The sequence below is a fragment of the Rhinoraja longicauda genome, chromosome 11 (genome assembly GCF_053455715.1).
Source record: "Rhinoraja longicauda isolate Sanriku21f chromosome 11, sRhiLon1.1, whole genome shotgun sequence".
NCBI classification, from domain to species: Eukaryota; Metazoa; Chordata; class Chondrichthyes; order Rajiformes; family Arhynchobatidae; genus Rhinoraja; species Rhinoraja longicauda.
In genome coordinates, this window is record NC_135963.1 from 7236933 (window position 1) to 7263720 (window position 26788).

General features: G+C 49.8%; 1 protein-coding gene across 1 annotated transcript; it reads left to right on the forward strand.

The window, feature by feature from the left end:
* Positions 1–543: 543 nt before the first annotated feature.
* LOC144598024 (LIM domain transcription factor LMO4.2) lies at positions 544–26788 on the forward strand. Its single transcript, XM_078407897.1, has 4 exons — positions 544–860; positions 9061–9157; positions 12871–13026; positions 26493–26788. Exons 1-4 carry the CDS (start codon positions 622–624, stop codon positions 26499–26501), a joined length of 501 nt encoding a protein of 166 aa, XP_078264023.1. The 5' UTR covers positions 544–621; the 3' UTR covers positions 26502–26788.

Here is a 26788-nt window from a genome sequence, read left to right on the forward strand (position 1 = left end):
CACGGCACTTCATGGAGGTTGTAGAGAGGGGGAAGGAGGGGAGAGGGGGTGCTTGAGACCCCCCCTGCCGCCGTGGGCCTGATTTAAGATTTCTTTTTGCCACCTCCGAGAGTTGAGAAGATTAATAATACTACATGAGCTGGCGTGAAATATATATCCGTGCTATCTAACCTTTACACCGGCTCGTTTCCTCTTTCCCTCCTTCCCCTCCCTCCCCTCCTTCCCCTCCCTCCCTCCCTCTCTCCTTCCCTCTCTCCCTCCTTCCATCTCTCCCTCCTTCCCTCTCTCCTTCCCTCCCTCTCCCTCCCTCCTTCCCCTCCCTCCCTCCCTCTTTCCCTCCCTCCCTCCCTCTTTCTTTCCCTCCCTCCCTCCCTCCCTCTTTCCCTCCCTCCCTCTCCCTCTCACTCTCCCTCTCACTCTCCCTCTCTCCCTCCTTCCCTCTCACTTCCCTCTCCCTCCCTCCCTCTCTCTCTCTCCCTCCCTCCCTCCCTCTCTCCCTCTTCCCTCTCTCTCCCTCCCTCCCTCCCTCATTCTCCTTCCCTCTCTCCCTCCCTCCCTCCATGCAGATTCGAAGGGTTTGTTTTTTTTTACAAAAAGAAGAGAACATAACAGGCCAATATAATGGTGAACAACGGGAGTTCGCAGACGACCACGGCCGGCGTGAACAGGGCGGGTTTGGCGTGGAAGACGTGCGCTGGTTGTGGGGGGAAGATCGCCGACCGCTTTCTCCTTTACACAATGGACAGCTACTGGCACAGCCGGTGCCTCAAGTGCTCCTGTTGTCACGCTCAACTAGGGGAGATTGGTACTTCATGCTACACCAAGAGCGGCATGATTCTGTGCAGGAACGATTACATCAGGTACGACTAAACACAAAACTCCCTCCATCCTCTCCCCCCCACTCTCCACCCCACCCTCCCCCACCACCCTCCACCCTCTCCCCCCCTCCACCCTCTCCCTCCACCCCTCTTCTCCACCCTCTCCCCTCTCCCCCCCACACTCCACCCCCCACACTCTACCCTCCCCCCCACTTTCCCTCCACTCCACCCTCTCCCTCCACCCCCACCACCCTCCACCCCCACTCTCTTCCTCCACCCTCTCCCTCACCCCTCCTCCACCCTATCTCTCCCTCCACCCCCCCCCCCCCCCACCCTCTCCCTCTCCCTCTCCCTCCACCCCACCACCATCAACTCCCAACTTTATATAAAGAGAAGGAAACAACAAAAAGGGTTGCAGCGTAGAGTTGCTGCCTCACAGCGCAGGAGAGACCCCGGGTTCGATCCTGACCCCGGCCCGCTTGTCTGTACGGAGTTTGTACGTTTTCCCCGTGAGATCTCCCGTTTTCCTCCCACACCCCAAAGACGTACAGCCTTGTACAGTCTGAAGAAGGGTCTCGACCCGAAACGTCACCCATTCCTTCTCTCCTGAGATGCTGCCCGACCTGCTGAGTTACTCCAGCATTTTGTGAATAAATCGATTTGTACCAACATCTGCAGTTATTTTCTTACACCCATTCCTTCTCTCTTGAGATGCTGCATGACCAGCTGAGTTACTCCAGCGTTTTGTGAATAAATACCAGGTTAATTGGCTTGGTAGAAATGTAAATTGTCCCTGGCCTGTGTAGTAGGGTGGTGTTAGTGTGCGGGGTCTCTGGTCGGTGTGTCGAAGGGCCCTCATTCTGTGCTGTATCTCAAAACTAAAAACTCCTGGGGGGGGGAGGACGGTTCGTCTGATGCGGGCGGGGCGATTAAACACTTAAACAGAAATCCCCTCCTTGTCTTTGTGGCGATCTACCCGACCTCTCTCCACCACCCCTCCAGGTAGGGTGCCTTTTTATATTGAAAGTTCTACGCAAAGGGCTCTCCTACCCCCACCCACCACTTTAAACCAACTGCAATCCGGAGTGACACCACCGGGCAATTGATAGAGTTGCCGCCTCACAGCGCTAGAGACCCGGCTGCTGTCTGTGTGGAGTTTGCAGGTTTCTCCCTGCGATCGCTCGGGGTTTCCTCCGGGTGCCTGTGTTTCCTCGCAACATCCAAAAGGACGTGTGCGGGCTTTGTAGGGTTAATTGGCCCCTCTGATGATGAGAAAGTGGGATAACATAAGTATAAGTACTGGTGTGAAAGGGTGATCGATGTGGTCTAAGAAAATAACTGCAGACGCTGGTGCAAATCGAAGGTGTTTATTCACAAAATGCTGGAGTAACTCAGCAGGTCAGGCAGCATCTCGGGAGAGAGAAGGAATGGGCGACGTTTCGGGTCGAGACCCTTCTTCAGACTGATGTGGTCTTGGTGGGCTGAGTTTCCACGCTATATCGCCAAAAAACTAAACTGCTTTTTGGCTTCGTAGCTAACCACGAAATACAAGTTGCAAATGAAAAATTAATTCCATCAAGGGGGCACGTGGAATGTTATTAAAATAAGAAGTCAATCAATCTCTTGGCGTTTCTCCACCCCCCAATCGCTGGGACAGTAATTGATTCGAAACAGACAGAGGAAAGAAACATCAACACAAACGCTACCTGAATGTCTCGTTTGAATCTTGCTGCCCCTTTTCAACCTTACAAATCATCCCTGACTTTTGTTTTCCTAGCTTTTCAATAGAATAGGATCACTGATTTTTGGACGGACGCAAAAATGCTGGAGTAACTCAGTGGGACAGGCAACATTTCATCCCGGAAACGTCACCCATTCCTTCTCTCCAGAGATGCTGCCTGACCCGCTGAGTTACTCCAGCATTTCGTGAATAAATCGATTTGTACCAGCATCTGCAGTTATTTTCTTATGCTGCCTGTCCCGCTGAGTTACTCCAGCATTTTTGTGTCTATCTTTGGTTTAAACCAGCATCTGCAGTTCCTCCCTGCCCACGACTGAATTTTGATAATGACGGCATTGCGAACGGGGGTGTATTATTAATAAACAGCGGGTCCGTGGGATTGGCGGCACCAGTTGGACCCGAGGGCTTCACATCTTTCATGGCCAGTGGACTCTGTATGTAAGTCGGCACGATTTCAAGACGCTTAATTAGCGATAGCCTCCCCCCACCCACCCCCCCCCCCCCCACCTCTCTCTCTCTCTCTCTACTCCCCTGTCTATCTCCCTACCCTCTCCTCTCTCTCCCTACTCTCCTCTCTCTCCCTACTCTCCTCTCTCTCCCTACTCTCATCTCTCCCTACCCTCCTCTCTCCCTACCCCTCTCTCTCTCCCTACCCCTCTGCATTTTCTTTACCCCTCTCTATCTTTCTCTACACCCCTCTCTCGCTCTCTCCCATGCAAGATCATTTGGTCATTTAGTCACACTGCAGGACAGTGGGAGACTCTGAGCGAGTTGCGAGAGGGTTTGGCACAAAAACCCCCAGTATTTTCGAATTAATTAAATCGCGTGTAATTTGAGGGGACGTTTATCTTCATTTGTCACAACAATTAATTCAAAGTCTCCAATTCACTCGGGGGGGGGGGCGGGGCGGGGGGGGGGGGGGGGGAAAGATCACCTCTGCATGAAACAAGCGCATTTTGCAAACAGACTGCTTTCCCCACTCTACCCCCCCACCCCCCGCTCTCTATCCTCCCCTCTACCCCACTTTCCTTCTATCCACCCTCTCTATCTACCTCCCCTCTCTATCCCCCCTCTACCCCCCCACCCCCTCTATCCCCCCCTCTACCCCACTTTCCTTCTATCCCACCTCTCTATCTACCTCCCCCCTCTCTATCCCCCCTCTAACCCACTTTCCTTCTATCCCCCCTCTCTATCTACCTCCCCGCTCCACCCCATCCTCCCTCTCTCTATCCCCCCTCTACCCCACTTTCTCTATCTCGCCTCTTTCTCTATCTACCTCCCCCTCTATCCCCCCTCTCTCTCTATCCCCCCCTCTCTCTCTATCCCCCCTCTCTCTCTATCCCCCCTCTCTCTCTATCCCCCCTCTCTCTCTATCCCCCCCCTCTCTCTACATGCCCTTTCTACCCCCCCCTCTCTCTATCCCCCCTCTACCCCCACTTTCTCTAATCCCCCGCCTCTCTCTCCCCCGATATCTCTCCCCCATCTCTCTTCCCCCTATATATTCATATATATATATATATATTTATATATACATATAATATATCTCCAATACCTTTTGTTTCTCCCTGCATTTCCACCCCACCTCTCCTCCGACGCCGATCCTCTCGCAGAAGAAGCGCCAGTTTACTATCAATACATCCCTCTGCTGTTACAACGCTTGAAGAGTTTCATCTCATTTGGGTCTCTGGCTTGATGTTGTGATTGATCGTGTTGCCGGATTGTTGAAATATTAACGACCTCTCGGACTAGGAGCCCGGGAGAGAAAATTGAAACCAATTTTCGATCGTCACAGTCTGAGGGGAAGATTAAACACCCCCTCCCCTCCCCTCCCACCTTCCTCCTGTATTAATTAGCCGGCACTGAGGATAATGTTCCCCCTTGCTCGGAATTGTGGGCAGAAGCGAGTCCCAAGACGAGTTGATAGAAACTGAAAGCAGGCACAAAATGCTGGAGTAACTCAGCGGGTCGGGCAGCATCTCTGGAGAGAAGGAATGGGTGATATTTCGGGTCAAGACCCTTCTGAGGGGTGGGGGGGGGGGGGGGGGGGGGAGGGGAAGGTAAACGAGAGATACAGACGGTGATATAGACAGACAGATACAGAACAAATGAATGAAACTCGTGCAAAAAAGAAGTAATGACGATAAACGAAAGAGAGACACAAAATGCTGGAGTAACTCAGCGGGACAGGCAGCATCTCTGGAGAGAAGGAACGGGATGACTTCTCTCAAGTTCTTCAGACTTGAGATGCTGCCTGTCCCGCTGAGTTACTCCCCGATGTTTGCGATTAGACCCAGCCCATTAAATAAAGGGAAAGAGAGGGGGAGAGAGAGATAAAGGGAAAGAGAGAGGGAGGGAGAGAGAGAGAGAGAGGGAGATAGATAGAGGGGCGGCAGCAGCGGTAGAGTTGCTGCCTTACAGCCCCAGAGAACCGGGTTCAATCCTGACTCTCCCGGTCTGTGCGGAGTTTGTACCTTCTCCCCGTGACCCGCGTGGGTTTTCCCCGGGAGCCCCGGTTTCCCCCTACAACCCAACGACGAGCAGGTTCATCGGCGTCTGTAAAAAAATAATAATAATTTGCAAATTGTCCCCGTTGCGCGGGGATCGTGGGTGGGTGCGGACTCGGTGGGCCGAAGGGCCTCTTTCCGCGCTGTATCTGAGGAAGGATATTCTTGCTATGGAGGGCGTGCAGCGTAGGTTCACTAGGTTAATTCCCGGAATGTCGGGATTGTCGTATGTTGAAAGGCTGGAGCGATGGGCTTGTATACACTGGAATTTAGAAGGATGAGGGGGGATCTTATTGAAACATATAAGATAATTAGGGGATTGGACACATTAGAGGCAGATAACATGTTCCCAATTTTGGGGGAGTCCAGAACAAGGGGCCACAGTTTAAGAATAAGGGGTAGGCCATTTAGAACGGAGATGAGGAAGAACTTTTTCAGTCAGAGAGTGGTGAAGGTGTGGAATTCTCTGCCTCAGAAGGCAGTGGAGGCCAGTTCGTTGGATGCTTTCAAGAGAGAGCTGGATAGAGCTCTTAAGGATAGCGGAGTGAGGGGGTATGGGGAGAAGGCAGGAACGGGGTACTGATTGAGAGTGATCAGCCATGATCGCATTGAATGGCGGTGCTGGCTCGAAGGGCTGAATGGCCTACTCCTGCACCTATTGTCTAACTGAACTAAACTGGGCTTTAGATTCAGCTCCGCTCGTGGACCGAAGCCAGCGACCTGAGCGGGTCACATTTGCAAAGGGCGTTTATCCCGTGGTCTTCCCAAACAACCCGCTGGACAGCTGCCATGTAGTAACTCAGCGGGTCGGGCAGCATATTTGGAGAAAGGGAATATAGGCCACCCTTCTTCAGACCCCCACCCTCCCCCTCCCCTCTTGTTTCCAGGAGTTAGTGATTTCTTCGCCAAGCCCATTATAATTCCGCGTGTCGATGGGTCGTGAATCTAAACTAATTAGTTTTGAGATGGAGTTTTGATTGAACCCTGGCAATCGATGCTGGTGTAAAATCTGTTTCTCGGCCTCTTTATTAAAAGCTATCTTAAGCGGGCAGCTTTACTGCTTCGTGTCACCTTGTCGATACTTTTAATAACAACTTAAGAGGCTGTTTTCAATAAGGTTGGCGATGGTGTGTTTGACACGGCCAATTCTGGCCATTATTGAGCTGTGTAGGGCGCACTTTCAGAGGTACATCTGGCATGATGTGGAGGGGGAGGGGGTGGGACCTGTTGTTGGGGGGTGACAATATTTTCTACCTCTGACCTCTGCCAGTTTCCCCTCCCACATGCCTCTAAGATCATCAGTGGAATGGACAGGGAGGGGTAAATGCACAGGGTCTTTTTGCCCGGGTAAGGCAGTTCTTAAGTTCCAGGAGCAGAAGTAGGCCATTCAGCCCATCGAGTCTACCCCATCATTCAATCATGGCTGATCTATCTTTCCACCTCAACCCCATTCTCCTGCCTTCTCCCCATCACCCACAAGTCAGGAACCAGAAGGGATAGGTTTAAGGGGGAGGGGGGGGAGAGAGATTTAATAGCAAGCTGTATGTGTTGGAAGGAACTGCAGATGCTGGTTTACACCGAAGATAGACACAAAAAGCTGGAGCAACTCAGCGGGACAGGCAGCATCTCTGGAGAGAAGGAATGGGTAACGTTTCTGGTCAAGACCCTTCCTCCTTCTCTCAGAGATTCTCCCTGTCCCGCTGAGTTGCTCCAACTTTTTGAGCCAATCTTAGGTTCAGGTTTAGTTTAGAGATACAGCACGGAAACAGGCCCTTCGGCCCACCAAGTCTGTGCCGACCAGCGATCCCCCGCACATTAACACTATCCTACATGCACTAAGGACAATTTACACGTACACCAAGCCAATTAACCTACAAACCTGCACGTCTTTGGGGTGTGGGAGGAAACGGAAGATCTCAAGAGAAAACCCACGCAGGTCACGGGGAGAACGTACAAACTCCGCACAGACGGCGCCCGTAGTCGGGATCGAACCCGGGTCTCTGGCGCTGCATTCGCTGTAAGGCAGCAACTCTACCGCCGAGCCACCCTCCAATGGTGTTGGAGAAGTGCCGATTCTCTCGGGGCGGGATTGCTCAGATATGGCTGAAGTTGTGTTTGAACAGTGATGAAGAGGTCTGGAGTGGAGGGATTGTCGACACTCTGCCTAATGGAGTCATTTGTTTTTATGGTGCTGAGTAGGACCAATTACTTTATTTTGGCCCAATGTGACCTCTTTATCTGAATTCACTCCCAGAGAGAGGTGGTTGGGTTAAAAGCAGACCCTTTGTCAGATCTTCTGGAGTGCCTTCCTCCCCCCAACCACCCACCCACGACAGTGTTAGCAGGAGCATTTACACCTTTGCTAAACCAGTGCCGCTCCTATCTCAGGCACCCCTGTTTACGACTTTGTCTGATGAAACTCTCTCCTTAACTATTTTATGTTCTCATCACAAAACACAAAGTGCTGGGGGGATCTCAATGGGTCAGGCAGCATCTACTCAGGTTGTGTGAGTGGGCGGATGCATGGCAGATGCAGTTTAATGTGGATAAGTGTGAGGTTATCCACTTTGGTGGTAAGAATAGGAAGGCAGAGTATTATCTGAATGGTGTCAAGTTAGGAAAAGGGGACGTACAATGAGATCTGGGTGTCCTAGTGCATCTGTCACTGAAAGGAAGCATGCAGGTACAGCAGGCAGTGAAGAAAGCCAATGGAATATTGGCCTTCATAACAAGAGGAGTTGAGTATAGGAGCAAGGAGGTCCTTCTGCAGTTGTACAGGGCCCTAGTGAGACCGCACCTGGAGTAGTGTGTGCAGTTTTGGTCTCCAAATTTGAGGAAGGATATTCTTGCTATTGAGGGCGTGCAGCGTAGGTTTACTAGGTTAATTCCCGGAATGGCGGGACTGTCATATGTTGAAAGACTGGAGCGACTAGGCTTATATACACTGGAATTTAGAAGGATGAGAGGAGATCTTATCGAAACTTATAAGATTATTAAGGGGTTGGACACGTTAGAGGCAGGAAACATGTTCCCAATGTTGGGGGAGTCAAGAACAAGGGGCCACAGTTTAAGAATAAGGGGTAGGCCATTTAGAACTGAGATGAGGAAAAGCTTTTCCAGTCAGAGAGTTGTGAATCTGTGGAATTCTCTGCCTCAGAAGGCAGTGGAGGCCAATTCTCTGAATGCATTCAAGAGAGAGCTAGATAGAGCTCTTAAGGATAGCGGAGTCAGGGGGTATGGGGAGAAGGCAGGAACGGGGTACGGATTGAGAATGATCAGCCATGATCACATTAAAAGGCGGTGCTGGCTCAAAGGGCCGAATGGCCTCCTCCTGCACCTATTGTCTATTGTCTAAACCTTGATTGTAAGTGCCTCGATTTTGGGAATGGAACAGTCAGATTTTCTTTGACGGGGAAGGAGGGGGTGGGCGAGGGGGATGGTGAAAGGCCTGGATAGAGTGGGTGTGGAGAGGATGTTTCCACCAGTGGGAGAGTCTAGGGACCAGAGGCCACAGCCTCACAATAAAAGGACGTGGAGGCCAAGTCAATGGATAGTTTCAAGTTGGAGATTGATGGATTCTTGATTAGTACGGGCGTCAGAGGTTTTGGGGAGAAGGCCCATGGGGAGAATGGGGTTAGGAGGGAAAGATAGATCAGCCATGATTGAATGGCGAAGTAGACTTTGAGGGGCCGAATGGACTAATTCCGCTCCTAGAACCTATGAAAGGGGAGGATGCAGGCGATATGTGGTTGAAATAGCAACGCCCCAATTTCTTTTTAAAATGCTCAGTTGTATGGTTTGCACACGTGATAATTAATGCGAAACATTAAAACCACACTGGCTTTCTGGAAGGAGACCCTGTTCAAGGTGTTGAACCCATTGCGTCTCGCAGTGATGCGCCTTTTCCGTTCTCAGATGACCCTCTCCTGTGATCATTCAAGTTTTCCGTCAGCCCCATGCACAAAGTGTCAACTCTTGCGACTCCTTTGCCTTGCAGATTGTTTGGGAATAGCGGAGCGTGCAGTGCGTGCGGCCAATCGATCCCAGCCAGCGAGTTGGTCATGAGGGCGCAAGGCAACGTCTATCATCTCAAGGTAACAAGGTTACATGTTCCCAATGTTGGGGGGAGTCCAGAACCAGGGGCCGCAGTTTAAGAATAAGGGGTAGGCCATTTAGAATGGAGATGAGGAAAAACCTTTTCACTCGGGGAGTTGTGAATCTGTGGAATTTTCTGCCTCAGAAGGCAGTGGAGGCCAATTCTCTGGATGCTTTCAAGAGAGAGTTAGATAGAGCTCTTAAGGATAGCGGAGTCAGGGGGTATGGGGAGAAGGCAGGAACGGAGGACTGATTGTGGATGATCAGCCATGATCACGGTGAATGGCGGTGCTGGCTCGAAGGGCCGAACAGCCTCCTCCTGCGTCTATTGTCTATTGTACCAGCATCTGCAGTTATTTTCTTATACTCCTGCACCTATTGTCTATTGTTTCTTTTATGGTTTCTTTATTGCCGCGTGTACCAGCTACAGTGAAATACACTTTTGTGCATCCAGATCGGCAAGACTATCTCGTACATCAGCACAACCACTCTGGTCAGTGCAGTACAGGCGTTCCCCAGCTTCCCATGGGGTTCCGTTCCCGGAAACCCATCGGGAACCGAAAGTATTGTATGTCAAAATGCACCGTAATGCACGCGATCACGTGGCCGGAAGCGAGCGGCGGCTCGCTACGAGTCGCTGGCCGTTTGCACCATTGCAAAGTCGAACTATCGCAAGTCGAAACATCGTAGGCTGGGCAGCACCTGTAGTCATAGAGTGATACAGCGTGGAAACAGGCCCTTCGGCCAAACTCGCCCACACCGGCCAACAATGTCCCAGCTACCCCAGTCCCACCTGCCTGTGCTTGGTCCATGTCCCTCCAAACCGGTCCTATCCATGTACCTGTCCAACTGTTTCTTAAACGTTGGGATAGTCCCAACCTCAACTACCTCCTCTGGCAGCTCGTTCCATACACCCACCGCCCTCTGTGTGAAAAAGTTACCCCTGGGATTCCTATTAAATGTTTTCCCCTTCACCTTGAACCTATGGCATTCGCAGAACAGCCCACTGAGTCCGTATGCAAGAGGTGCCATTGTACAGTCCGAGCTGCAGTTGGCCGCAAAAGCCCGTTGCAGCTGTCTCCTCCGTTCCGGTCGTCCCGCCCACCGTCATCCCTCTCCAAGCCTGGCCCTCTTCAGCCTTGCCTCCTCTGTTGGGGATGGCGTTTGCCCGCTTTAAGGAATTTCATAGCTAATGGAGGGGTACAAGATCATGAGAGGAATAGATCGGGTAGATGCACAGAGTCTCTTGCCCAGAGCAGGTGAATCGAGGACCAGAGGACATAGGTTTAAGGGGAAGGGGAACAAGATTTAATAGGAATCTGGGGTAACTTTTTCACACACAGGGTGGTGGATGTGTGGAACAAGCTGCCGGAGGAGGTAGTTGAGAGACATTTCAACAGGTACATGGATTGGACAGGTTTGGAGTGATATGAGCCAAATGTGGTCAGATGGAACTAGTGTAGCTGGGACATGTTGGCTGGTGTGGGCAAGTTGGGCTGAAGGGCCTGTTTCCACGCTGTATGACTTGACTCTGAAGAACACCATAAGATGGATGTGTTATAGAGGTAAAACACAAAGTGCTCCAGTAACTCAGCGGGTCAGGCAGCATCTCTGGAGGGAATGAACAGGTGACGTTTCGGGCCGCAACCCTTTTTCAGACTGATTGTGGTGGGGGTGGAAGAGGGGGGGGGGGGGAGAGAAGGCTGGAAAGGGATGGGAGCAGAACAAAGCCTGGCAAATGTTAGGTGGATACAAAGTGCTGGAGTAACTCAACAGGTCAAGCAGTATCTCTGGAGAACAGGGACAGGTAACGTTTCAGGTCTGAAGGAGGGACCCGAACAAGCTGCCAGGGAAGGTAGTTGAGGCTGGGACTATCTCAACATTTAAGAAACAGGTAGACAGGTACACGGATAGGACAGGTTAGGAGGGATATGGACTAAATGCTGGCAGGTGGGACTAGTGTAGCTGGGACTTGTTGACCGATGAGGGCAAGTTGGGCCGAAGGGCCTGTTTCCACACTGTATCACTATTAGAAAGGCAAAGCTCTCCTCTGTTGCTGTTACAACCTTTACCTGCTTGGTGTGACCGTACCAGTAATTTGAAGCACACAAGACCTATCTGTACAATGCTCTAATTAATGCTGCAGAGAGGCTACTGAGGGCCAGCTGATTTATTTGATTAAAACACAAAAAGGTTTGGAGTAACTCAGTGGGTCAGGCAGCATCTGTGGAGGGAATGGACCGGTGATGTTTCGGGTTGGGACCATTCTCTTCTGTATCTTGTCCTGTTTGGGTTGTCCATATTGAAAGAGTTCATACTTAATGCGACCTCATCCTACCTTACTGGAGTTGTTAGTGTTGCTTCTTTCTCCAATTGTACTTCCCTGTGTGTTCAATCATGCTCCATTTGGCCTTTTGGTTGTAACAACTATTAGATTCCAGCCACCCTCGCTGGCTAAAGAGCCTTCTCCTTAATCTGCTGCTTGAAGGTGAGAGGGGCAAGATTTAAAAGAGAGGTTTTTTACACAGAGGGTGGTGGGCATTTGGAATGTGCTGCCTGGGGCGGTGGTCGAGGAAGTTACGGGAGTGGCGTTTAAGAGGCTTTTGCGCAGGCACTTGGATAAGGGAATGGGTGGATCTGGATTACTTGCGGGCCGATAAGAGCTGGTCTTGGCATCACGATCGGCACAGACGTTGTCTTTCGTCAGAGGGTGGTGAATCTGTGGATTTCATTGGGCGGCACGGTGGCGCAGCGGTAGAGTTGCTGCTTTACAGCGAATGCAGCGCCGGAGACTCAGGTTCGATCCCGACCACGGGTGCTGTACTGTACAGAGTTTGTACGTTCTCCCCGTGACCTGCGTGGGTTTTCTCCGAGACTTTCGTTTTCCTCCCACACTCCAAAGACGTGCAGGTTTGTCGGTTAATCGGCTGGGCAAATGTAAAAATTGTTCCTGGTGGGTGTAGGATAGTGTTAGTGTGTGCGGGGATCGCCGGGCGGCGCGGACCCGGTGGGCCGAAGGGCCTGTTTCTGCGCGGTATCTCTAAATCTAAACAAAAAAACGAAATTGCCGCAGAAGGCCGTGGAGGCCAAGTCAATGGACATTTTTACGGCAGAGGTAGATAGATTCATGATTGGTACGGGTGTCGAGAAGGCAGGAGAATGGGGTTGAGAGGGAAAGATAGATCAGCAATAATTGAATGGCGAAGTATCAAGTCAAGTCAAGTTTATTTGTCACATACACATACACGATGTGCAATGAAATGAAAGTGGCAATGCCTGCGGATTGTGCACAAAAAAGAATTACAGTTACAGCATATAAATAAAGTTAATAAGTTACTATAGTGTAGACAAAAATGTAGTCTCTGGAGTTATAAAAGTTGACAGTCCTGATGGCCTGTGGGAAGAAACTCCGTCTCATCCTCTCCGTTTTTACAGCGTGACAGCGGAGGCGTTTGCCTGATCGTAGCATCTGGAACAGTCCGTTACTGGGGTGGCAGGGGTCCCTCATGATCTTGCTTGCTCTGGATCTAGTACCTGATGCCAAATGGACTAATTCTGCTCCTATCACGTCCGGACTTATTGCGGGTCCTTGTGAAGTATTGCTGTATGTTCTATGTTAGTTGCCTGATGCTTTTGCCCTCTAGTTTTGGGCTCCCTAATGACATAGACACTGGTGTCATTTTCCCCTCTCTCCCTCTCTCTCTCTCTCCAGTGCTTTACCTGTGCCACCTGCCGAAATCGTCTGGTCCCCGGAGACAGGTTTCATTATATCAACGGCAGTTTGTTCTGTGAACATGACAGACCTACGTCTCTTATCAATGGACATTTGAATCCGCTGCAGAGCAATCCTCTACTATCGGACCAGAAGGTGAGCAAGGCTTCTTTACAGACTCTGCCCCCCCCCACCCTGCCTTTTTTTTCCCATTCTCCACAAGAAGGAAAATCTTCTGGTATCGCTGTTTTGAATTTTGTTTGCAGCTATTGTGAATGCAACTAGGACGTAATGCAACTTGGAGTGTTAATTGGAGCGCCAACGTTTTAGTTGTTGGTTTTCGAGGTGTGGCGCGCCATCAGGCTAAGACCAGTGAGCACTATCCCACACACGAGGGACAATGCACGGTTTTTAACCAAGCCTATCGGCCGACAATCCTGTACGTCTTCGGAGTGCGGGAGGAAACCCGAGCTCCCGGAGGGAACCTGCGCGGGTCAGGGGGAGGACGCACAAACTCCACACAGAAGGCGCCCGCGGTCAGGATGGAACCCGGGACTCTGGCGCTGTAAGGCAGCAGCTCTACCCGCTGCGCCGCCCAGTGCTGGCCACTGGGGGAAACAGGCATTACATCCCACAGGTGGTAGCAAATGAGGCAGAAGAAAAATGGTGCTGAATTGGAGTTCAGAATAGTGACTGCAAGGTTGTGGAAATGGCCTACAGAGCGTAGCATCGACACAAAGTGCTGCAGTAACTCAGCGGGTCAGGCAGCATCTCTGGAGAGAATGGATGGGGGGGGGACGATTCAGGTCGGGGCCCTTCTTCAGTCTGAGGAACGGTCCCGACCCGAAACGTCACCCATCCTTTCTCTCCACAGCCGCTGCCTGTCCTGCTGAGTTACTCCAGCACTTTGTGTCTTATCTTCGGGATAAACCAGCATCTGCAGTTCCTTCCTACACAGAGAGACGCGTGTTCTGTTGACTGACCCGACTTAGCCCAATGGTTCAATGGTACTTCATTATCGCCTGTACGGAGGAACAAGGAAATTATTTAAATGTAGGATTGGTACTGTATTCTAGAATTCGCTTCAACTGCTGTGTACCAGTCATTTTTTTTGCTGTAGTTGGGATTTTGGTGAAATGGCTGGCTTTAGGCTGGCACTGAGCATGTTATTTTCTTCCAAAGCAATATATAAATGTTGTTTTTGGCTTTCCCAATAAAACGCACGTCACTTTTGCCCAAATGGTTGGCGGATTTGACTTGTTTAAGCCTGACGCAGTTTATATATATGCGTGCGTGTGCGCTTTAAAGCATTTAACACTTGGTGGTTCCATGCTTGTTATATTTCCAACTAACTCAAGTCACTTTATCTTTCAAAATCTCCACTGAGGAGCAGGCAAAATGTGACAAGACAGGAATTGCTGGTTTAAACTGAGGTAGACGCAAAATGCCGGAGTAACTCAGCGGGACAGGCAGCATCTCTGGAGAGAAGGAGTGGTTGACATTTCGGGTTGAGACCCTTCTTCACACCGATGGGAAGTTTAATGTTCTGGAAGTAGTTCAGAGTTGAGCAAACAAGTGGGGTAGGATCAGGACGCTAAGTAGCTAGTGGCTCCAACCAGTAGATTCAGTCTCTCCATGTTAACCCCAACACAAGCTTTTTCACACAGAGGGTGGTGGGCGTATGGATCGAGCTGCCAGATGAGAACGTTTTTTTTCACACAGAGAGTGGTGAATCTGTGGAATTCTCTGCCACAGAAGGTAGTTGAGGCCAGTTCATTGGCTATATTTAAGAGGGAGTTAAATGTGGCCCTTGTGGCTAAAGGGATCAGGGGGTATGGAGAGAAGGCAGGTACGGGATACTGAGCTGGGTGATCAGCCATGATCATATTGAATTGCGGTACAGGCTCGAAGGGCCAAATGGCCTACTCCTGCACCTATTTTCTATGTTTCTATGTAGGAAGCAGTTAATTTAACAACATTTAAAAGGCATTTGGACAGCCACATGGATAATCTTTTTTAGTTTTGTTTTAGAGATACAGCACAGAAATAGCTGCTTTAGTCCACCATCCACGCTGGCCAGCAGCCCTCGTACGCAAGCACTATCCTACACACTAGGGACAAGTTACAGTTTTTACCGAGGCCAATTAGCCCACAAGCCTGCATGTATTTGGAGTGTGGGAGGAAACCGGAGCACCCAGGAAAAATCCACGGGGAGAACGTACAAACTCCATGCAGACAGCACCCGTAGTCAGGAAGGAAGTTGGTTCTCTGGCTCTGTAAGGCATCGACTCTGCCACCGTGCTACCCCCCCACCCCTCCCCCCCCCCCCCCCCCCGGATAGGAACGGTTTGGAGGGATATATGGGCCAAACGCAGGCAGATTGGACGAGTGTAGACGGGACATCTTGGTCGGTGTGGGCAGGTTGGGCCGAAGGACCTGTTGCCGTGCTGTGTGACTCTGTGACTGGATAGACTAGGCTTGTACTCGCTGGAATTTAGAAGACTGAGGGGGGATCTTATAGAAACATATAAAATTCTTAAGGGGTTGGAGAGGCTAGATGCGGGAAGATTGTTCCCGATGTTGGGGGAGTCCAGAACCAGGGGTCACAGCTTAAGGATAAGGGGGAAGTCTTTTAGGACCGAGATGAGAAAACATTTCTTCACGCAGAGAGTAGTGAGTCTGTGGAATTCTTTGCCACAGAAGGTAGTTGAGGCCAGTTCATTGGCTATATTTAAGAGGGAGTTGGATGTGGCCCTTGTGGCTAAAGGGATCGGGGGGGTATGGAGAGAAAGCAGGTACGGGATACTGAGATGGATGATCAGCCATGATCATATTGAATGGCGGTGCTGCCTCGAAGGGCCGAATGGCCTATTCCTGCACCTATTTTCTATGTTTCTAGGTGACAAGACTTTGCTGCTGGAGATGCACCTTACAGACTCGGCAAAGTGACGCAAAGTGTTGCTTCATCTCATTCCTTGTTGATTTGCATTGGTTTGGTGATGTTACTATCACCTCACACAAACTGGAAAAAAATGGCCGTTCCTTATTAGATATTGCAGTCATTCTGCATTTTCTCTCTCTCTCATTAATGGAGGGGTACTTTCTCTGCACGGGGTGATTTCAGGGAACTGCGAGGCTGCTTTATATACTGTTGTTCAGCAGCCAATTGTTTGGGTCAGACAATAGACAATAGGTGCAGGAGGAGGCCATTTGGCCCTTCGAGCCAGCACCGCCATTCAATGTGATCATGGCTGATCATTCTCAATCAGTACCCCGTTCCTGCCTTCTCTCCATACCCCCTGACTCCGCTATCCTTAAGAGCTGTGTCTAGATCTCTCTTGAATGCATTCAGAGAATTGGCCTCCACTGCCTTCTGAGGCAGAGAATTCCACAGATTCACAACCCTCTGACTGAAAAAGTTTTTCCTCATCTCAGTTCTAAATGGCCTACCCCTTATTCTTAAACTGTGGCCCCTTGTTCTGGACTCCCCCAACATTGGGAACATGTTTCCTGCCTCTAACGTGTCCAACCCCTTAATAATCTTATACGTTTCGATAAGATCTCCTCTCATCCTTCTAAATTCCAGTGTATACAAGATTATCTTGTCCTCTTTATCCAGTGCCCCTTGTATCGGTCTATCTTTGAGATCTTTCACCCTGTGAATCCATCGCCAACACCTAGCACTCCATGATTAGCCCCTAAGTTAGTCCTCTGCTCTCTTTACTTAACTTTAGACCTTCGAGATGCAGCCCGGAAACAGGCCCTCCGGCCCACCGATTCCGTGCCGACCAGCGGTCACCCCGTACACTAGCACTGTCCTACACACTCGGGGCAGCTTACAATTTGACCGAAGCCAATCAACCTACAAACCTGCACGTCTGCGGAGCGTGGGAGGAAACCTGGAGCACCCGGGGGAAAACCCACGCAGGTCACGGGGAGAACGTACAAACTCCGTACAGGCGGCTCCCAGAGTCAGGATCGAACCCGGGTCTCTGGCGCCGTAAGGCAGCAACTCTACCGCTGCACCACCCCATATTTGGGAGAGGCTCTCTTGGAAGATCCGTGCCACTCCCGATCTAAGTTTAGTTTAGAGATACAGCGCAGAAACAGGCCCTTCGGCCCGACGGGTCCGTGCCGACCAGCGATCCCTGTACATTAACACAATCCTATACCCACTAGGGGCAACTTGTACATTTACCAAGCCAATTAAGTTACAAACCTGCGTGTCTTTGGAGTGTGGGAGGAAACCGAAGATCTCTCACGAGGAGAACGTACAGACGGCGCCCGTAGTCGGGATCGAACCCGTGTCTCCGGCGCTGCATTCGCTGTAAGGCAGCAACTCTACCGCTGCGCCAAGTTGTGGTGGTATTCAGGGGGATATACTGGTACATCCTTTTAAACCTTTCCTATCCATGTACCTGTCCAAATGCCTTCTAAATGCTGTTATAGAAATTATTTTCCATAACCTGATACACCGCAATAAATCAAGACCTGAGACACTAGCTCGGATGTAGTGTAAGCTGCACGTGTCTCCTGTTGTCAGGCATGATAGTGTTGGCCCAATAGGCTGGCTGCCCAATCACACTGACCTCCATCAGCCTGGTCTGCTCTGGTGTAATGTTGACCAGGGTGTGGGGTCAGTTGTCATTCCAGCAAGATGGTTCAGGACAGAGAGTGATCAGGAGTATGAGTGGAGTGGAGCAAATAGAAGCACAAGATCTCGTCCCACACCTTATGGCAGCCCGGTGGCACAGCGGTAGAGTTGCTGCCTTGAAGCGCTTGCAGCGCCGGAGATCCAGGTTCGATCCCGACCACGGGTGCTGTCTGTACGGAGTTTGTACGTTCCCCCCGTGACCTGCGTGGGTTTTCTCCCGAGATATTCGGTTTCCTCCCACACTCCAAAGACGTACAGGTATGTAAGTTAATTGGCTTGGTGTATGTGTGCAATTGTCCCCAGTGTGTGTAGGATAGTGTGAGTGTGCGGGGATTGCTGGTCGGCGCGGACTCCGAGGGCTGAAGGGCCTGTTTCCGCGCTGTATCTCTAAACTAAACTAAACTAAACCTCCACCTACCTCCCAAATCCTCTTTCCAAACAAGAGTCTTGACGTGTAACATCAGGCCTTGGCTGAGGTTCACATGAGCCTCTCCTATCTCACTTCACCTTCTCCGTAACGTTAGCGGTGGATGTGTGTACCTCTGCCAACCCTGAATTCCTCCACATGGGGTCATGTTTAATAGACAATAGGTGCAGGAGGAGGCCATTCGGCCCTTCGAGCCAGCACCGCCATTCAATGTGATCATGGCTGATCATTCTCAATCAGTACCCCATTCCTGCCTTCTCCCCATACCCCCTGACTCCGCTATCCTTAAGAGCTCTATCCAGCTCTCTCTCGAATGCATTCAGAGAATTGGCCTCCACTGCCTTCTGAGGCAGAGAATTCCAGATTCACAACTCTCTGACTGAAAAAGTTTTTCCTCATCTCAGTTCTAAATGGCCTAAACTGTGGCCCCTTGTTCTGGACTCCCCCAACATTGGAACATGTTTCCTGCCCCTAACGTGTCCAACCCTTTAATAATCTTATATGTTTCGATAAGATCCCCTCTCATCCTTCTAATGGGTTGAACCCGCGTGATACAGGAAGAAAGTGGCTCGAGCCTTTGCCATTGGAGTTGTGTTGGTTTTGGATGGAATTGATGGAAAGATACAGCATGGAATATTGCAGTTTAGTTCAGAGAAACAGCATGGAAACGGACTCCTTTGTCACACCAAGTCCATGCCGACCATTCATTCACCCATTCACACTGGTTCTTTGTGTAGGGAAAAAACTGCAGATGCTGGTTAAAATCGAAGGTAGACACAAAATGCTGGAGTAACTCAGCGGGTCAGGCAGCATCTCAGGAGAGAAGGAACGGGTGACTTTTCGGGTCGAGACCCTTCTTCAGACTCTGGAGAAGGGTCTCGACCCGAAACGTCACCCATTCCTTCTCTCCCGAGATGCTGCCTGGCCCGCTGAGTTACTCCAGCAATTTGTGTCTACCACACTAGTTCTATGTTCTCCCACTCCCTACACACGCAAGGGGCACTTTGCAGTGGGCCAATTAGCCGACAAACCTGCAAGTCTTTGGGATGTATGTGGGAGGAAACTGGAGCACCTGCAGGAAACCCAGGGAGAACATGCAAACTCCACACGGCCAACACCCAAGGTCAGGATCGAACTTGTGTCTGTGGCACTGTGAGGCAACAGCTCTACCAGCTGCAACACTGTGCCGCCCCTGGTATATTGCTCCCCCCCGTGGTTATTGCACCTTCTTCCTCCACAATGTCCCCCTCGTTACGAGGTGGGGCGTGGACGAGTTTGAGCGTGGCTCTGTGCTCAGCTAAGGATTAAAAGCAAGCGATAAGCTTTCTTCTCTACGTTGATGAGTTTGATGGGGAGGGTGGTTAAATATTTCTCCCTCATTCTTTGGCTCATGGTGCACTCTACACAAGAATGCATCGTGGGAACCGGAGGGAGAAGGAGACTCGGTGGAAAGTTGTTTGATCGGGGGTGGGGGGGGGGGGGGCAGTCATAAATTCATAAGTGATAAGAGCAGAATTAGGCCATTCAGCCCATCGAGTCAACTCCGCCATTCAATCGTGGCTGATCTATCGTTCCTTCTCAACCCCATTCTCCTGCCTCCCCCCCCCCATAACCCCCACAACACCCGTACTAATCAAGAGTCTCCGCCTTAAAAATATCCATTGACTTGGCCTCCACAGCCATCTGGCAGGGTAGATGCGCTGTACTTCGATAAGATTGAGTTGTTGGAGACCAGTCGGTGATCCTGTATGTACTCTTGGTCTCTGATTTCAAACGCCGCACTGATATCCACGGCAGATGGAGATTTTGGGAACTGAGTGAATCCAGGGATGTGGAATTAGTCCAGGAAAGCAATGTGTAGGAAGGAACTGCGGATGCTGGTTTAAACCGGAGATAGACACAAAAAGCTGGAGTCACTCAGTGGGACAGGCAACGTCTCTGGAGAGAAGGAATGGGTGACGTTTTGGGGTCGAGACCCTTCTTCAGACTCCAGGAAAGCGGTGCTGTGGTATAAGGAGCAAAGAGGTCCTTCTGCAGTTGTACAGGGCCCAAGTAAGACCGTACCTGGAGTACTGTGTGCAGTTTTGGTCTCCAAATTTGACAAGGATATTCTTGCTATTGAGGGCGTGCAGCGTAGGTTTACTAGGTTAATTCCCGGAATGGGGGAACTGTCATATGTTGAAAGACTGGAGCGGCTAGGCTTGTATACACTGGAATTTAGAAGGATGAGAGGGGATCTTATCGAAACGTATAAGATTATTAAGGGGTTGGACACGTTAGAGGCAGGAAACATGTTCCCATTGTTGGGGGAGTCCAGAACAAGGGGCCACAGATTAAGAATAAGGGGTAGGCCATTTAGAACTGAGATGAGGAAAATCTTTTTCAGTCAGAGAGTTGTGAATTTGTGGAATTCTCTGCCTCAGAAGGCAGTGGAGGCCAATTCTCTGAATGCATTCAAGAGAGAGCTAGATAGAGCTCTTAAGGATAGCGGAGTCAGGGGGTATGGGGAGAAGGCAGGAACAGGGTACTGATTGAGAAGGATCAGCCATGATCACATTGAATGGCGGTGCTGGCTCGAAGAGCCGAATGGCCTCCTCCTGCACCTATTGTCTGTTGTCTATAAGATTAGCCTTATAATCTTATTGGGTGGCAGGACAGCCACAAGGGGCTGAATGGCCTGCCAGCTCCTGCTACGGTTTCATAACCGTTCACAGCAGTAATAAATGCACCCACACATGCAGCGATGGCGGCCAGTACTTTTCATCAAGGCGCTGGGAAGGTTAATTGCGTGGCATTTTAACAAGTGTTAAACAGATGGGCCTTTTTCTTTGAAACAAGGAGAAGACCATCAAGATTTCTGAGGCGAAAGCAGACTTGAATTTTAACGTCCTTTTCCCCCTACCACCCTAAATTTTAACCTTTCATGCGATGTGGAGTTTTAACAACAAAACAAAATAGCCAACAGATACTCGTTTCAATGTTAAAAAACGTGCACCGTCCCCATAACCTGCACACATTTTCTGCAAAACAAACAGGACTGTGTTTGTTCAAATGGGGCAAGCATTGCCAAGGACAGAATATGTGGCATCCAAGTTTGTGGTTTTTTTTTAAAAAGGCAAAACGTTTCCATTAAAACGGCATAATTGGTGTTGTCCCTGTCGATGGTGGAAGGGCATTTGATGTTCATTTATTAAATAGGCGCTAGGCTGCTCCCTAATGTCTTTGTTCAAGACAGACAAATTACCTTTCTCACACTGTGGTCAAACTCTGGGGAATTAAAGCTCAATGCCTCAGCTAGTTTAATTAGCCTGAGAGTGGGGGGGTTGCAAATTACTAATGCACCTCAGGCTTTTAGTGGTTTGATGAAAGGACAAAGCAGAGAAGTGCACTAAACTGTTAAAAGTTTTTAAACCAGTGAGAAGTCACAGGGTAGGACTTTTATTTTGTTTGATTAATTGGGCGTTCGGTTAACTCTTTGGTGGCCGCTGGTTACTTCGAACTCTGTTTATTATGGTATCTTCGAGTGCTGTGTTTTACAGGCGCGCTGTGCTGCTATAAGTAAGAATGGCGTTGTTCCATTTTCGGAATGTACCGCAATGAAATGCTCTTGACTTGATTTGGAGAACAAATATTCTCTCTGACGATATTGTTTTATAATGTTTAAGGGACAGTGTTTTGTTAATCGTGACAGAATTTCTCTCCTGCTTTTTAAGGGGAGAAGGTTTTTGGAGAATCTCGCAGTTTGCTTGCGACATTAGACTTTAGTTTGACAATAGACAATAGGTGCAGGAGGAGGCCATTCGGCCCTTCGAGCCAGCACCGCCATTCAATGTGATCATGGCTGATCATTCTCAATCAGTACCCCGTTCCTGCTTTCTCCCCATACCCCCTGACTCCGCTATCCTTAAGAGCTCTATCTAGCTCTCTCTTGAATGTATTCAGAGAATTGGCCTCCACTGCCTTCTGAGGCAGAGAATTCCACAGATTCACAACTCTCTGACTGAAAAAGTTTTTCCTCATCTCTGTTCTAAATGGCTTACCCCTTATTCTTAAACTGTGGCCCCTGGTTCTGGACTCCCCCAACATTGGGAACATGTTTCCTGCCTCTAACGTGTCCAACCCCTTAATAATCTTATACGTTTCGATAAGATCCCCTCTCATCCTTCTAAATTCCAGTGTATACAAGCCTAGTCGCTCCCGTCTTTCAACATATGACAGTCCCGCCATTCCAGGAATTAACCTAGTAAACCTACGCTGCACGCCCTCAATAGCAAGAATATCCTTCCTCAAATTTGGAGACCAAAACTGCACTGTTTGGTTTAGAGATACAGCGCGGAAACAATCCCGTGGGCCCAACCAGCTCCGCGCCGACCAGCGATCCCCCCCATACACTGGCACAATCCCACACATCAGGTATGTGTAGGAAGAACTGCAGAGGCTGGTTTAAAATCGAAGATAGACACAAAAAGCTGGAGTAACTCGGCGGGGACAGGCAGTATCTCTGAAGAGAAGGAATGGGTGACGTTTCCGGTCGAGACCTTTCCCGTACACATTAGGGAACAGTTTACCGTTTTTTGCCGAAGCCAATTAACCCACGAGCCTGCGTGTCTTTGGAGTGCGGGAGGAAACCGGAGCACGCAGAGAGAACCCATGCAGGTCACGGGGAGAAGGCACCAACTCCGTATAGACAGCGCCTGCGGTCTGGATCGAACCCGGGGTCTCTGGCGCAGTGAGGCGGCAGCTCTGCCACTGTGCAGCCCCGTTATTTTAGACAATAGACAATAGATGCAGGAGGAGGCCATTCGGCCCTTCGAGCCAGCACCGACATACAATGTGATCATGGCTGATCATTCTCAATCAGTACCCCGTTCCTGCCTTCTCCCCATACCCCCTGACTCCGCTATCCTTAAGAGCTCTATCTAGCTCTCTCTTGAATGCATTCAGAGAATTGGCCTCCACTGCCTTCTGAGGCAGAGAATTCCACAGATTCACAACTCTCTGACTGAAAAGGTTTTTCCTCATCTCCGTTCTAAATGGCCTACCCCTTATTCTTAAACTGTGGCTCCTTGTTCTGGACTCCCCCAACATTGGGTACATGTTTCCTGCCTCTAACGTGTCCAACCCCTTAATAATCTTATACGTTTCGATAAGATCTCCTCTCATCCTTCTAAATTCCAGTGTATACAAGGAATTTTGGTGGGTTATCTTTGCGCTGCGCTAAGTGTTTGCAGTCTGTGATAGTGCAGTGCATCAAATCCAGTCTGTCGAGTCCCCTTCTGGTTGATCGCAAAATCAAATCAAGCTCTCTCCATTTTACGGTCATCATTGGATTGGTACCTTCGTCTGACATCGGGGTGAGCGAAGAGGGCGGTGGGGAAAAAACCAAAAGCTTTCCCTTTTATTTGGCTCACACCAGCTGATTTTCAAAACAGAACGTTTTTTTAAAGTAATGCGGAATTTAAATCCCATTTAGTCAGAAGCTGACAGCTGCCCTGAGTAAATGTTACGGGGCTGAATGTTGAGTTCTGGCCGCAACTCCTTAAATCTATTTGAATGCTTGGATTAATGTAATGGAGATGTTTGCTTCGATATCCAGCTCATCTCTGTAGTGCTGCGCTTTGGTGCAGTGAAATCGGTCATCTTGGTTGCCCCTGGCTCAAGCAGGAGAGCCGTGACGAATGTAAAGGAAGATTTAAACACACACAGAAATTGCTCGAGGCACTTGTAGGTGTGCAGGGAAGAGGAAACGAGTGTTCCTGCTGCAACCTTTAGTACTGGCTCAGTCGTTGAGTTTAGAGATACGTCGCTGAGATGATTTCAAGAGAGAGTTAGATTTAGCCTTTAGGGCTAACGGAATCAAGGGATGTGGGGAAAAAAGCAGGAACTGAAAAGGGCTACTGAATTTGGATGATCAGCCATTATCATATTGAATGACGGTGCTGGCTCGAAGGACCGAATGGCCTCCTCCTGCACCTATTGCTTCATGTTTCTATGAGACAGGCCCTTCGGCCCACTGGGTCCGCGCCGACCAGCGATCTCCGCACACTCGGGCAGCACGGTGGTGCAGCGGTAGAGTTGCTGCCTCACAGCGCCGGGGACCTGGGATCGATTCTGACTACGGGCGGCGTCTGTACGGAGTTTGTACATTCTCCCCGTGACAGCGTGGGTTTTCTCCGGGTGCTCTGGTTTCCTCCCACGCTCCAAAGACGTCCAGGTTTGTAGGTTAATTAGATTGGTATGAATTGAAATTGTCCCTGATGAGTGGAGGACAGTGTTAATGTGCGGGGATCGCTGGTCGGTGCAGACTCGGTGGGCCGAAGGGCCTGTTTCCGCGCTGTATCTAAACTCAACTAAACCAACGCTGTCCTGTGTTTAAAAAAAAGAACTCTCCCCGCACTTCCCCTTTAAACTTCAGGCCTCTCACCTTCAAGGGCAGCACGGGGGAGCAGATAGACACAAAGAGATGGGGTAACTCAGCAGATCAGGCAGCGTCTCTGAAGAAGAATAGGTGACGTTTCAGGTCGAGACCCTTCTTCAAGGGAGTCGGGGGGGAAAGGGAAACGAGAGATATGAGTTGCTCCAGATTTTTGTGTCTCTTAAATGAAACCTTGAAGCTTGTTAGTCTGTGGGTGGTGGGAGAGGCAGGTAGTGCACACCTCCAGATTCAGGGACAGTTTCTTCTCAGCTGCTATCAGGCAACAACCATAGTCGCAACAACTAGAGAGCGGTCCTGAGCTACTATAGACCCCCGGACAACCTTCAATCGGACTTTTACTGGCTTTACCTTGCACAAAACGTTAACCCCTTATCATGCGTCTGTACACTGTGAATGGCCCAATTGTAACCATGTATCGCCTTTCCTGAGATGAGGAAAAACTTTTTCACTCAGAGTTGTGAATCTGTGGAATTCTCTGCCTCAGAAGGCAGTGGAGGCCAATTCTCTGAATGCATTCAAGAGAGAGCTAGATGGAGCTCTTAAGGATAGCGGAGTCAGGGGGTACGGGGAGAAGGCAGGAACGGGGTACTGATTGAGAATGATCAGCCATGATCACTTTGAATGGTGGTGCTGGCTCGAAGGGCCGAATGGCCTACTCCTGCATCTATTGTCTATTCCTCTGACTGGTTCGCACGAAACAAAGGCTTTTCACTGTACCTCGGTACATCTGACAATAAACTTAACTAAACTGATAGACACAGAGACCTGGGTTCGATCCCGACTACGGGCGCTGTCTGTACGGAGTTTGTACATTCTCCCCGTGACCTGCGTGGGTTTTCTCCGAGATCTTCGGTTTCCTCCTACATTCCTAAGACGTACAGGTTTGTAGGTTAATTGGCTTGGTATAAGTATAAATTGTCCCTAGTTTGTGTTAATGTGCAGGGATCGTTGGTTGGATCGGATTCAGTGGGCCGAAGGGCCTGTTTCTGCGCTGTATGTCTAAAGGTCACAAGTGATTGGAATAAAATTATTCAGTCCATCGAGTCGACTCCGCCATTCAATCATGGCCGATCTATCTCTTCCACCGAAACCCATTCTCCTGCCTTCTCTCGTGTGTACAGTTTTGGTCGCCTAATTTGAGGATGGACATCCTTGTAATTGAGGCAGTGCAGCATAGGTTCACGGGATTGATCCAAGGTATGGCGGGACTGTCATATGAGGAAAGATGGAAAAGACTAGGCTTGTATTCACTGGAGTTTAGAAGGATGAGAGGGGATCTTATAGAGACATATAAAATTATAAAAGGACCGGACAAACTAGATGCAGGAAAAATGTTCCCAATGTTGGGGGAGTCCAGAACCAGGGGCTACAGTCTTAGAATAAAGGGGAGGCCATTTGAAACTGAGGTGAGAAGGAACTTTTTCACCTAGAGAGTTGTGAATTTGTGGAATTCTCTGCCACAGAGGACAGTGGAGGCCAAATCACTGGATGGATTTAAGAGAGAGTTAGATAGAGCTCTAGGGGCTAGTGGAATCAAAGGATATGGGGAGAAGGCAGGCACAGGTTACTGATTGTGGACGATTAGGCATGATCACAATGAATGGTGGTGCTGGCTCGAAGGGCCGAATGGCCTACTCCTGCACCTATTGTCTATTCCTCTGACTAGTTCGCACGAAACAAAGGCTTTTCACTGGACCTCGGTACATCTGACAATAAACTTAACTAAACTGATAGACACAGAGACCCGGGTTCGATCCCGACTACGGGTGCTGTCTGTTCAAGGGATATGGGGAGAAGGCAGGCACGGGTTACTGATTGTGGACGATCAGCCATGATCACAATGAATGGTGGTGCTGGCTCGAAGGGCTGAATGGCCTCCTCCTGCACCTCTTCTCTATGTTTCTATGTCTTGGTGCTTTTTATTAGTATGGCTGTGCTGTAATTCGAGTTTCAATGTACGTACCTTAATTGGTGCGCGCGACAATAAACGGACCGTTGAAACCTTTTCCCCATAACCCCTGACGCCCGTACTAATCAAGAATCTACACTTTAAAAAACAAAAACTGTAAAGACCCCCTGGTTTGTGTTTTCTTTTGTCCCTCCAGGTTTGCTGAGGTGGCTGGAAGCAGAGCAGAAAGCGTGCCTTCATCTTTTCAATCTGGCTCATCGGAAGTGGACCCCACTGTGTTCCAGTAGTCAGTCATGATGTTTCTTGGCTGGTTTCAACCGCCAGGTACCCGACGACATTGCACACTTGTACCTCCCCCCTCGCTAGTTCGCTCTCACCCAACTCTCCTCGCATTCAAAATGACTTGAGGACGCCAGACTAAGGAACCTGTGAACTCCCGGGGGTGGGGTAATAACTGTCCAGAAGGTGTGGGGTTGGGGAGGGGAGGGGGAG

Coding starts and splice junctions, on each gene's coding strand:
- LOC144598024 (XM_078407897.1), top strand. CDS start 622: ATGGTGAACAACGGGAGTTCGCAGACGACCACGGCCGGCGTGAACAGG. Junction 861..9,060: donor TGCAGGAACGATTACATCAG/GTACGACTAAAC, acceptor TTTGCCTTGCAG/ATTGTTTGGGAATAGCGGAG. Junction 9,158..12,870: donor GCAACGTCTATCATCTCAAG/GTAACAAGGTTA, acceptor CTCTCTCTCCAG/TGCTTTACCTGTGCCACCTG.